At 51.4% G+C, this 12768-nt stretch overlaps 2 protein-coding genes across 2 annotated transcripts in view; one reads left to right on the top strand and one right to left on the bottom strand.

The window, feature by feature from the left end:
• Positions 1-8050, top strand: part of DPCD (deleted in primary ciliary dyskinesia homolog (mouse)) — a 21445-nt gene extending 13395 nt beyond the window's left edge. The window contains exons 5-7 of the mRNA XM_011935580.1: positions 1-121; positions 7233-7335; positions 7754-8050. Coding sequence (XP_011790970.1) covers positions 1-121; positions 7233-7335; positions 7754-7858 — 329 coding nt within the window. The 3' untranslated portion in view covers positions 7859-8050. The remainder of the gene's footprint in view (positions 122-7232; positions 7336-7753) is intronic.
• A 996-nt stretch (positions 8051-9046) lies between these two features.
• The window catches only part of FBXW4 (F-box and WD repeat domain containing 4), an 87864-nt gene continuing 84142 nt past the window's right edge, over positions 9047-12768 (bottom strand). The window contains exons 7-9 of the mRNA XM_011935510.1: positions 10735-10875; positions 10012-10153; positions 9047-9794 (exon numbers count right to left, since the gene is read on the bottom strand). Coding sequence (XP_011790900.1) covers positions 9675-9794; positions 10012-10153; positions 10735-10875 — 403 coding nt within the window. The 3' untranslated portion in view covers positions 9047-9674. The remainder of the gene's footprint in view (positions 9795-10011; positions 10154-10734; positions 10876-12768) is intronic.

The raw sequence follows: 12768 nt of genomic DNA, 5'->3' as shown, positions 1-12768 counted from the left end.
GCAAGGACACCAAGAAGAGTTTTCAGTGGCGGATTAGAAACCTCCCCTATCCTAAGGATGTCTACAGTGTCTGTGTGGACCAGAAGGAGCGCTGCATCGTTGTCAAAACAACCAACAAGAAGTGAGTAGTGTGGAGGGCACCCTGTATGTATGAGCAGGCTGTAGGTGGGGTTTGATCTGGGGTTAGGATCATTATTCAGGCTGGTCCTGCAGAGAAGAAGCCCTTCTGCTTCCAGGTATTGGAAGGGCTTCCTCTCTGCAGGACCAGCCTGAATAATGTAATCAGCTCCATCAGGGAAGAGAAATTTGAATGACTGTCTAGTATAGTACCTGGCATAGATAGGAGCTCAGTAAATATTTGTTGAATGAATGAGATGATGAGGGAAATCACAAGAGCATTAGCTTGTGGTCTCAGGTGGTTCTGCTGAAAGGTTATTATGATCTTGGTCTCCTGGCTGGATCCAGTCCTTGTTAAGGGTGGCCTGGTGACATCACTGTCAGAGCTGGCAGGGAGCCATAGCTTGGAAGGCACACCTGTCTGAAGTGGCAGTGACAGTCCTTTAAAGCAGTACTTGACAGCAGTTTAAAGCAGACTGGGCAGCAGTAAACCTAATCCCTCCCCAGACTGAGTGACAGTGGGGCAGATGCTTGGGCTGCTTGGAAATCTCTTGCATAATGCTTCAAAAGGGGTACTCAACTTCCATTTGTGGTCCCTTAGAGGGGAGGCAAACTGCAGGGATTGAAAGGACAGAAGGTGGCCACAGTGCATTTCCATTTTGGAAATGCATTGCTCTCATTTAGGTTTCTGAAGCCCTGACTGATCACAGGAGATGAGAAATGCCCTGTGTGAGGCCTGAAGGGAATGGCCCTGAAATGAATCAATCTTGACCTGGGCTAGAGAGAATAACAGTCTAGGGCCACCTCCCACAAAATAGATTTGGGCATTGAGATGGGAGGTTTTACAAGTTACCTGTCTGCAAGCTGTGAAGCCATTCAACGTGCCTCATGGGGATCCCATCTCCTGCTTTACATGCAGTAATGGGGACCCAGCTCCTTGTGCATCTCCTCAGGTGATGTGGTGCCAGTCTCCCCTTCCATCTCTCTCAGGCCCACGAGGCCCACAGGGAAGCAGGGTAGCTCCCAGACTCCCCCATTGCAGCCCTGGGTGCTGCTGTCCTCTTGTGACCCCCATATCCCATTGCTTTGGCAGGGTTAAGAGGACAGGGGAAAGGGTGGAGATGGATGAATTAATTTCAGGATTATTGCTGTACATGCAGCCAGCAGCCCCTGCAGTGGGCCTTGTCTATAAAGTCATAATAATAAGGGTTTGTGTTTATAAAGCACTTTGAAGCCCTCAGATAAGAGGCAGTTTATTCCCGTTATTGTTCTCATCATTAACAGGAGTCACTGCCTAACGTGGAATTTAGCAATTTCAGACAACAGAGAAATTGCCTGTAGGAAAACAAACTCCATGCTTCAGCAAGCGTTCCCTGGCGGAAGAGGCCTTGGGTCCAAACTGGGAACAAAAGTGCTTCTGATAGCACTTGAATCTGCAGCCCAGCACTTTGTGAACCTGGCTGCTGCCTCTTTTTTGTCCCCCAGAGGTCACTGTCGAATACAGATATCAGACAGAAATGTGATTACCAGGGAGTGAGGAAAGAGAAGCTAGCTAGCTCACCAAAAAATTCATCTGCGGGCAGATCCTCTGGGTCCCATCTCCTGCGCACATCCAGCCATAGGTGGCGCTATTGGCCAGGAGCTTCGTGGCTAGAGGCCCACGCTAGCTCTCAAGGCAAGTGGGGGTTGTTGAATATTTTTGAAATGATGGGTGAGGCCAGGTGGGATGGGAGTGATGCCCCTGGAGGGGCAGGGCTGAGGGTTGGATTCCCATAGAGGAGAAAGGAGTGTTTCAGGGCCCACTTTGGAACCCACACTGAGCCTCTGGTCCAGTGTCCCAGCCTGGCTCATCCCTGTCCTCCTCAGGTCTCTCCTTTGGGAGGTAACCTAAACGCCGCTGAACCCTTAGCCAGATCATTCCTGAACTTAGTGGCATTTTTACCTTCTACCTGGAGGAATGTGTTTTGTACCTTGACTCCCATTAATTATATAGAACTCAATGGCTATTCCTTTTTAAAAAAATTAATTTGGAAGGGAGAGATTTATTTCTCATCAAGGGTTAGAGCCTGCATAGACATTCTTTTTTGTTTTGTTTTGTTTTAAGAGATGGAGTCTTGCCCTATTGCCCAGGCTAGAGTGCACTTCTTGCACAGTCATAGCTCACTGCAGCTTTGAACTCCTGGGCTCAAGGGATCCTCCCACCTCATCCTCCTGAGAAGCTGGGACTGTGGTTGTATACCACCCCACCTGGCTAAGTTTAAAATTTGTTTTTGTAGAGTTGAGGGTCTCTCCATTTTGCCCAAGCTGCTCTCAAAATCCTGGGCTCAAGTGATCCTCCTACCTTGGCCTCTTGAAGTGTTGAGATTACAGGCATGAGCCAGCACACCCAGACCAGTGTGGCCTCTGGCCAGAAGCCAAAAACTCAATGGCTACTCCCTTCCACAGTGTTTAGCTTTTTAAGGATACAGTACATTTAAAATCTGTTTTCTGATCATCATGCTATCGGGAGGTGGGCAGGATCCATACTTTTATTCTTGTGTTATAGATGATTATATAAATGTATATATAAAGTCAGCATGATGAACCAGCCTGCTGAAAGTTAGTGACCATCTCTCTTGATGCCCAGGCATTTGCACTTTCCATCACATCATGGCATTTCTCTCTGATTTGACTTCTTCCTTCACCTGGAGGTTCCCCCAGTTCTAATATTCTGGAATGTGGTTACTGACCAAAGCCAGAGTTTCTTTACCCATACTTGCCTTGTCTCTGAAGAGCTGGGTTGGTGACTTTACTTGAAGGAATTGATTGTAGTGTATCATGTCCTTGGCCTCACATATTAGTGAGGGCTGAATCAGGGAAGGAAAAAAGTGCTTTTCTAGGATCCCAGTGTTGAACCATCTATTTCTGATAATTACATTTGTGCAGAAAGAGGGCTCCTAGCCTCAGCCTGGAAGTTGGCCACTGTAAGTGGAATGAGCCAGGGTGCAGGAGTGAGAAGTTGTTGGGTTAAATCTGGCCTCTGTCACATATTAGTTGTAGAAGGTAGGCAAGGTTTCCTCATCTATCAGAGAACACTCAGAGCTACTTCACAGATTTTGGGGAATTGGATGAAATCGTATATGTACAGGCCAGCACAATGGCCAGTTCTTTGGAAATTGGAATCTGAGGAGAACTTGGCTGATTTGACATCAGTGATACTAACACTGTGGGAGATGTTAATAGGCTTCACTAGAAAAAAGGATTCTGTGGTCAAATAAGTTTAAGAAACTCTGGATTAAACAGGCTGCTCTTTGGTGGGGCTGAGAGCCTTTAGTATGTGTGTGTGATTGTGACTCTCTAGCAGGGGGTGACTGTGGGTGGGGGTGCTGAGTTTGCCTAGCGCCTTGATGTTTAAGAAGATTTGCCTGCTGCTTTTCTAAGGGCGGACTGGTTGGAGGCTTCTCTGGACCCTCTGGCAGTGTGCAGGTGTGCATGGCACCCCCTCCGAGGTATGTGAGGCATGACCTGAGTGATTGTCCACAGCAGCCCTGCTCCTGCCTTCAGCCTCCAGAGTCTCTCTCCCTCTGATGGCCTGGCCTCTGGTGCCCTTTTGGATTGGAGAAGGGCTGGAATTAGGGAGGGGATACAGTAGAGAGTGTAGAGAGGGAGGCAGTAGGTCATTCCTGAAACAGCCAAAATGGAGTTGTCTGTGGAACAGGGAGAAGATAGGGTACAGAGTTGGCCTGTTCTGGGCCCTTTGACAATGACGTCAAGTTCATCTAGTGCAGCTCTTTTATTTGAAGAAGGAATGTGGAAACTGAGGCCCAGAAATTAAGTGACCTCTCCAGGGTCACAGGGCAGGGCCAGGAGTTCTGCGACAAGCCTTTACTTCTACATAAGTCTTTTGAAGACTTTTGACATTCAGAAAACAAGGCCATTGATGTGTTGGAGAGAGTACCCAGGGGGCCCGCAGAGTGTTTAGATTCCAGGGGAGACAACCTGTTTCATGGTTGAACTCCCCACCTCCCACCCCAATATCTGCCCCATCCTTGGACAAATGCAAATAACCTAGACCATGGTGGGCTATTACTTTGTGGTGAGAATGTGGAGACATGGAGGGGTCAGGAGATTTGGGGGATTCTCACTTTAATACGGGCTTCTCTGTTTACTAGCTTTGTGAGTTGGGCAAGATATCTAACTTTTCTGGGCCTCAGTTTCCTTTTGTTTAAAAGTGAATAATAGAAGTCACCAACCTGAGAGAGTTGTTTTGACAACTAAATGTGTTTAGAACCTGGCACAGAATAAGCATTAATTTTTAAAAATGTCATCTTTCATTGTATGGCTGAGATAGAACAGTGAAGGGAGGTAGGAATGGGGGAGAGTGGGGCATCTGCAGGAAGCCAAGGAACTATCCTGCTGTAAGGATTCAACTTTTAGCAGAAACAAAACAAGGTCTGATCAGCAGGGATATGGCCTTGTTTCTTTTTTTGAGATGGAGTCTTGCTCTGTCATCCAGGCTGGAGTGCAGTGGCACAATCTCTGCTCGCTGCAACCTCCGCCCCCTGGGTTCAAGTGATTCTCCTGCCTCAGCCTCCCAAGTAGCTGGGACTACAGGCGCCTGCCACCACACCTGGCTAAGTTTTGTATTTTAGTAGAGACAGGGTTTCACCATGTTGGCCAGGCTGGTCTTGAACTCCCGGCCTCAAGTGATCTGCCCGCCTCCCAAAGAGCTGGGATTACAGGAGTGAGCCACTGCATCTGGAGGCCTTGTTTCTTCTTCTCTTTTTCTTTTAATTTTTTGTAGAGACAGGGTCTTGCTATGTTGCCCAGGCTGGTCTTGAACTCCTGGCCTCAAGTGATCCTTCCACCTCAGCCTCCAAAAGTGCTGGGATTACAGGCATGAGCCACCATGCCCACCCTCTTCTTCATCCTTAAATCCCCAGCTCACAGCTCAAGGCCTGGGACACAGTTGATGCCCAATAAATGTCTGCTGCCTACCTACAGCTGTCTGAGGCTGAATGTTACGACTCTTCCAGAAGCACAGTGGGTCTCTCTGTTGTCCAGGTGCTGGTGAGAAAGTCAAGTACAGTACCCATCATGGAAAAAAAAACCCATGTCTGGGGAATGGGGGTGAGAAGGGGGTGGGCTGCCCCAGGAGGAGAAAAGCCAGATGCTCCCTACTCCCTTGATTGAGCCTGACTATCAGGCGCTTCTAAGAAGTTGTTTAACCTCAACCAATAAACTAAATCCATTATAACAGACTCAAAACCAAGCTGAGCCTCCAGGTGCTCTGCCTTCATTCCTCTTGCCTGGAGGTAGGAGTAGTTCAAGGAAAGCAGGTGCAAGCTATGCACCTTAAGTTCCCTCTGATCCTGTCCTTGCTGTTGTGGCCAAGCCCTGGGATTCGTTTTCTGGTCCCACTGCCCCAGCCTGGGGGAATGGTTCGGCTGGGCTGCTTCCCTCCTGGTTCTGCTTTTTGTGTATCTTTGCAGGGAAGATGTTAACACTTCCTAACAAGTCTTTGTGTTCATCTAATCTCTGCTGTTTAACCTTTGACTCTCCCCTATTATCAGTGTCTGCCACCTTTGCTGGCCAGACCAAAGGCCCCAGGAAGAGCCCTCAGCCTGAGCTGGCTAGGAAGAGGATGAGGCAGGCATTCCATCCCCGGTTTGCAGGCAGATGGATCGCCTTTCCCTGGGGCAGAGCTTTGGAAAATAAAGCAACTTGCAGTGCCATTAGGATCCCCCAGCCCCCATTCCTTTTGAACTGTCAGCCTTTAAGTAAACATTCTTTTCCTGCCATGGGTCCCAGTACCTTGGTGGGGAGTGGGGAACCTGGGAGGAGAGGGGCCCCAGAGTCTCTGTTGAACGGAGGGATTTGGGCAGGGAGGACCGGGGCAGAAGTGCTGCATTGATGTCAACTCTTCGAGTCCCCAGGGCATAGGGGCTTTTGAAGTGGACTCAGGGTAGCTGTCACCACAAGGACCAGGCCCCTCTGAAGTACTAAAAGCCCCATCCTCCCCAGGCCTCTCACTTGAGTTTGTTTGTACCTGCCTGAGGTGTTTCCCTTCACAGCCCATACAACCTCTGCAGCAGAAAGTGATGCCTTGCCCAAGTGACAGATCTGGCAGCCCCTGGCCAGATCCTAAGCCACATTTCCACCAAGGAAAATGCCAAATTGGTATATTGTTAGAGATGAAGAGGCCATTCATTGTGCTTTGGTGTAGTAAGCATCAGACCAAGGACAAGGAATCTTACTCTAATCTTGACTTCCATCCCAACTGACAACTGGCTGTGAAACAAGGCACATTTCAGTTCCCTTTTTGGTAAGGGGGGTCAAATTTCCTGCGAAGTCTAGTTATACACATTACAAACTGGGTGTTGCTATCTGTTCTTTTTTTTTTTTTTTAAAATTAAAAGGCATCATTAATCTCTGAACCAGCACCTGGAGATGATAAGGACCATGTGTGATGTGTAAAAATGGAGGAGTGGGGACTTGGGGCCAGCCAAGTAGTCCAGAGGTCCAGCTTCCATGAAGAGTAACATGGTTTGTCCTCTCAAGGAGATTTCTCTTAGTAGATAAACTTTTCCCTCTGGCCTACAAGTACAGCCAGGCTAACAAGGCCTTGAAAGGCCCCAAAAGAGGAACAGGTAGTTGAGGCCTTCAGAGGACTTCTTATGTAAATGGTAGCAATAGGGCCCCAGCTTTGGGACACAGATCTGAATGTCCTTATTCTGTCCATTGTTAGAATACGTCCCATTTTTCTGGTGTCTCCATGAGGCATTGGGTATAGAGGAGTCCAAGCTGTTTGAGCTATTTGTGTGTTCCAGGCTTCTTCTGCCTGTCTTAGGGAGACCCAGCTCTTGAGATGTGAGTCACTACAACCCCTGGTCTAATCACAGAATTATAACTGGGTTCTGCTCTTCTGCCACGGGACTGGACATAAGGCTTGCATTCTATGCTTTCCAGGGCCACTGAGCTCTAAAATACTGGTGTTCTAACTGGCTTGTCTTCTTCCTCTCTGCATGTGTGGAAGGTGTGGGAGAACTATTTAGAAGCTAGGCAGCAGAGGACCTGATGCCCAGCTGTTGAGTCACCTTGCCGACTGCCCCAATAGCCTCTCGGTGTCCCCACAGGTACTACAAGAAGTTCTCCATTCCTGACCTAGATAGACACCAGCTACCTCTGGATGACGCCTTGCTAAGCTTTGCCCACGCCAACTGCACCCTGATCATCTCTGTAAGATTCACCCAGACTTCTTGGACACTGCATCAGGGAGAGTCTTCCTCTTTCCCTGACCACTTCCCATCCCATAAGAGTCCTCAGTTCTAGCCCCAAGCCCTACGGTGTGCTTGTGGGAGAACAGGCATCTCTAATTCAGCATAGGGGAGAGCAGGGAGGGGGCTCAGGGAGGAGCCTGACCATATAATTCACAGCTAGAAGAGGGTAGAGGATGAAGGGGAAGCGGTGGAAATTGAACTTGGGTTCTGGTCCAAGGTCTGCTCCTACTCAGGCACGTGACCTTGAGCAAATCATCAATCCTATAAGCCTCAGTTTTGTCGTGCAAATAAGGGGATCAGAAGGAGTAGGGGCCCCAAGTGTGTACGGACGGAGAAGGGACAGTGACTGAATTATTTTCTTCTGGCTCCATCCACAGTACCAGAAGCCAAAGGAGGTTGTGGTGGCTGAGTCCGAGCTCCAGAAGGAACTAAAGAAGGTAAAGACAGCCCACGGCAACGATGGGGACTGCAAGACCCAGTAGTTGGCCCCTGAGCCTTATACCTCCAGCACAGGGGGTGCCGTGAGACTTCAAGGCTTGGTCCTTCTCGACCACGGCAGCCTCCTGTCTTCTAGGAGCTATCAATGGTCTATAAGAACTGGGCCATGGGGCACTCCTAGCCAATGAGTCATGGTCGTATTTCCTGAGTAAAGTCATTCTGAGCTACTTACTGCACAGGGACTGCCCTGTTGTTTACCTCTCTGTATGCTACCTGGCCCCAGACCCCACTGGCCTCCCTCGGGAGGGTGTGATGACATTCCCTTCTCTATCCCAGGGACCTTCAACATAAAGCTTTCCACAAAAAGGGAGAATGGGGTGGGAGCACATGGCCCTAGTAGGGCAGGGCTGGCCTTTCCCTGCAACCTGTTTACACAAACTCACAGGAAGACCAGGCTGGAGGGAACCTGTGCTATCGTAGCTTGCAGAAGTGGCTCAGAGGAAACTCCTGAAGATACGTGGGCAAGGGAAACATTTTAAAAATGCAGAAACCGGCCAGGCGCAGTGGCTCATGCCTTAATCCCAGCACTTTGGGAGGCCGAGACGGGCGGATCACCTGAGGTCAGTAGTTCGAGACCAGCCTGGCCAACATGGTGAAACCCTGTCTCTACTGAAAATACAAAAATTACCGGGCATGGTGGCGCATGCATGTAATTCCAGCTACTGAGGAGGCTGAGGCAGGAGAATCGCTTCAACCTGGGACGTGGAGGTTGCAGTAGCCAAGATCGCGCCACTGCACTCTAGCTGGGGCAACAGAGCGAGACTCCGTCTCAAAACAACAAACAAACAAAACAACAACAACAAAAACAGAAACCTTGGAAATAGAACACAGGATGTTAAGGCATTGTGGGTAAAAAGCCAGAATAAGGGTCATAATGTTGCCAAGGGTGTATGTTGGGGTAGGGGTCACCACAGGTAACAACTGAGCTCCCAGCAGCCTGGACCCTTTCCACAGTCCCCTCTGCAAACCCACAGGTGACCCTCCACACCCCAAAGGCTAAGGAATAGGTCGTCAATGGCAACTCTTCCTGAAAAAAAGAAACCTTTGTTCTTTGGGACACAGAGCCATGAGGCTGGTCTTGTTGTTTCAGCAGCACACACAGCCCTGAGCTTGGGTCTCCTGTTCCCTTCTCCTGGGGCCTTCTGGAACTATTCAGCCAGTGAGGAACCAGATCTGTGAACAATCAAGCTTTATTTTTACAAAAATGAAAATTGTAGCTTGTCTCAACAGCCAGCCTGAGGTAGGGCTGGCTCAGAACTCAGAACTGCTGGGTTCCCTCTGCTCTTTATTGGGTTCAAAGCAAAACCAGGTCACAGTGCCCCAGGAATGAACCCCTGGCCCCAAGAGGTTGGTCAAGGGTGAGGTCTGGCTGGTGCCAGTGGGCTGTTGGCAGCCTTACCTTTCCTTCCAGGAAGGGGCAGAAAGGAACCATCTGGGAAGGTGGGAGCACCTCACCTCACTCTGTAGGCTATCATGGCTCTAATAAGGGTAGTATAGGATGGGCCTCTCCAGGCCAGATCCTTGCTCTGGCCAAACAGGGACGCAAGGCCCAGGTTCAGCCGCACTCATCTAAAGCAGCAGATCCTGCCTCTCCAACAGGTTCCTGGGAGGGACTGCATCTCTGGTAAGCCCCAAAGCCCCAGGAGTCAGAAGCCTCTAGTGCAAGGTGCCTGAGCACTGGGGTCACAGGCCCAGGAGCACAGTGGGGCACTGGGGAGGAGATATCACTGCACCCTCCAGGCAAGAGAGGTCCCTGAGTAGCTGGTTTCCCTGGCCCAGAGGCAGGGATGGCCCTGACGGTCATGGGTTTTGAAAATCCAGGACATGGAGGTTGTAAGACAGCGCAGCATAGAGATGCTTGGTGGTGAGACGCAGGCAGTACACAGGGCTGCTGAGGGGGGTCGACGTCAGCGGGAAGGCCTGGAAGGGAGGGCACAGGAAGTGGTAAGAGCTTTCCAAGTGGGACAGGGGTGTGCCCTAACCCAGGATCCCCAGGCCCAGGGGAAGAGGGACATGTGCCATTGTAGGCTTCTTCCAACCCTTTCTAGGCACATCCTTGGCTACCTCACCCTCTCCCAAATGCAGCCCATAATCATGAGTCTTGGCATCCTGGAGAAGAGGTGGGCAGGACACTTACGTGCAGGCAGGCCCTTTGGCGCCGGTCCCACAGCCGTACAACACCGTAGTAGGAGGAACCTGTGGCCAGCAGGTGGTTGCCATCTGTCTGCAGGCAGTACAGGGTGCTGTCATGGGGCTCCTCCCACTCCATGACACATTTCCTGTCCAGGAAGAGGAGATGCAGAAGGAGGTTTAGGGTACCCTCCACCTCTGCCCCAGCTTTCTTGGGCCTAGAGTGGCTGAGGGGAGTGTTAAGGAGCCATTCCAGGATGGAGGAGACAGAAGCCGAAATAATCAGATTCATCAAAAACCGAACTTCATGGGAGAAAGCATCTTCTGTAGAGGGCTGTCTCACCATGGCCCAGACCACAGAGCAGATTATGCCTGCACTTCTGTTTGCATACGGCCAGCTACTTATCACTGGACTCAAGAAGGGGAGAAGTAACACAGGCCTCAAGAAAGGCTGGGACAGAATATTGAGGGACAGTACCCTGATGGCTCCGGAGGCTCTGGGAAACGCCTACCTTTGCCAGGGCCTGTTGGCTATAGTTTCCCAAGCCACTGCGACCAGGGCTGCCCCAAGTGCAGGAAGTCTAAGCTTGATATGACCTTGCAGGACTCTTCCTTCCCGGCCCTGACATGGAGTCTCTGTGCCCTCTCCCATGGGCCAACCCAGGACTGGAGAAAGGACCAGGATTTGTGCAGACCCCCACCACCTGTCCTCTCTGCCCAGCACACTCACCGGACACTGGTGCGGAGGTCCCAGTAGCGAACATAGGTGTCATAGCCACAGGACAGCAGTGTGAAAGGGGACTCATACATGACATCCAGCACCCCAGCCCCTGGGGGAAAGTCACTGCCCAAGTGTGTCATCAGCTGCCCACTGGGAAGGGAAGGACAGAGTGAGGCTGCTCCGCATGGGCCATACACATTCGTTCCACCTTCAGAGGGCATCAGACCTTGGGGAAATGTTCTCTTTCCTCAGCTAGAATGAGACTCAAGGAAGGGGGCTGAGGGAAGAGATGCCCAATTCCTACCCACCTCACCCCTGCCATGAGGCCTCTGCAACCAGTCCCAGGTCCCACCCCTCCCCCAGCATCCCAGGCCTCAGCAGCCCCACCATCACACCTGCGTGCCAGCTGCCACCCACCCAGCCACTCCTCCTCAGGACGATGAATGGGGCTTGCTGAAGGGGTCGGCCCCCCTCACATACACGTACACGTACACATACACACACACACACACACATACACACACTTGGTTACTTTATACTTCTTGATCCTGCAGGTCATGCAGTTCTGAGCTGCCTGAGTCCAATGCCTTAATTCCTGCCTGTAATCTGGGGCTCAAACCTCACTGGGGATAAAGACCACACAAAGGGAGAAGGGGAGTCCCAGGAGATGTTAAAACAAGTAAACACCTTTGTGTTTGGGGAGAGAAATCGCTGAGAAAGCAGCTTAGCGAGCTGTCCCTGGTGTTCCTGGCCTAGCTGGCCCCCAGCCCGGGGCTAGCACGCCTCTGTGATCACAGCCCCCAGCCTGCGGGACTCCAGCCTGCTCCCCCCACCCTCACCCCACCCGGTGGCCGAGAGCAGATTACTGAGAAGAACAATTTCTTTGTGACTGTGTAATTCCCTCCGTGACCGCGGCAGTGGGCAGACCCTTTGCCCTGATGCCAGACCCCTAGCAACCATGTAGGGGGGCCTCCTGTCCCTAGCAACTACCCCTCAACATCAAGTGCACCCGCTAATCCCTGCGGCCAGGGGATGGGTAGAAGTATTGAGTTTCTGCAGAATGACTGGGGGGAATGAAGGAAAAGGGGCGCCCTCTAGGCCTGATGGCTCAGCTTCCTTTACCCATGAGACGCTGGGCTCTCCCATGCCATGACAGGAGAAATAAGGCCATGGACACTTCAAAGGGATGTCCAGGTAAGAGGCCCTGGCATGGAGTGAAGGGACTTTATGGCTCACCAGCGCAGCTTTGGTCGAAGCAGCATGTCAGCAAACGGCTTGAGGCAGACAAGGCAGCCAGCCACACGTCTGAATGCAAATGTCAGCTCTCATCCTTCCACCTCATTCAGACCCTGACCCACAACCTCCCTTCTCCCTGACAGAGCTGCCATCTTCCCTTAAGGCCGAAGGAATCAGAGGAGGAGACTGGGGGTTCCTTTCTGCCCCTTCCACCTTTCCCCCTTTGAGCCCTGGGCAGTGAGCCCTGGGCAGTGAGCCCTGCTGCTGCCAGTGGGGAATTAATCCCCAAGTCAGCACCCCTGCCCCCAGCCTCCTTCTCAGGGAAGTTCTGGTCTTCGTCTCAGTAGCCCAGAGCTGGGCCTGCGGGGAGAAGATGACAAGCCTCTGTTGGGGGGCTCCTGAGAGGGATCAGGCAGAAAGCCTTCTCCCCAGATCAGCATCCTTTAGAGACTGCTAACCTTGGCTCCCAGAGAAGCCCTGCCTTCCCAGATGGCCACCAGCCAAGATTCAGCCGCCCTGGGCAGGCCAGAGCCCTATAGGGGAGTCGGGCTCTCTCACAGGTATACTGGGTGCATGCTGGGTAGGGGCTGTTTGGCTCCACAGTTCTCCTCCCTCTTCCAGATTTGGGGGCCCTGCCCCCTCCATTAGTGAGGCCTTAAGGAATGACTGAGGAGCTCTCCCCTTTAATCTATAGAAGTAATTTCATGTTTGTTTGAAATAGAAGATGAAAGGCAGTGGGGGTTGGGAGGACTGAAGCCCAGCATGGCTCTACCTGCCCACCCTGGTCCCTGGGTTCAGAGGGAAGGA

Source organism: Colobus angolensis, unplaced genomic scaffold (assembly GCF_000951035.1).
Source record: "Colobus angolensis palliatus isolate OR3802 unplaced genomic scaffold, Cang.pa_1.0 Scaffold144, whole genome shotgun sequence".
NCBI lineage: Eukaryota > Metazoa > Chordata > Mammalia > Primates > Cercopithecidae > Colobus > Colobus angolensis.
The sequence above is the reverse complement of the archived record's forward strand: the minus strand, read 5'-3'. Positions and strand labels throughout refer to the sequence as shown.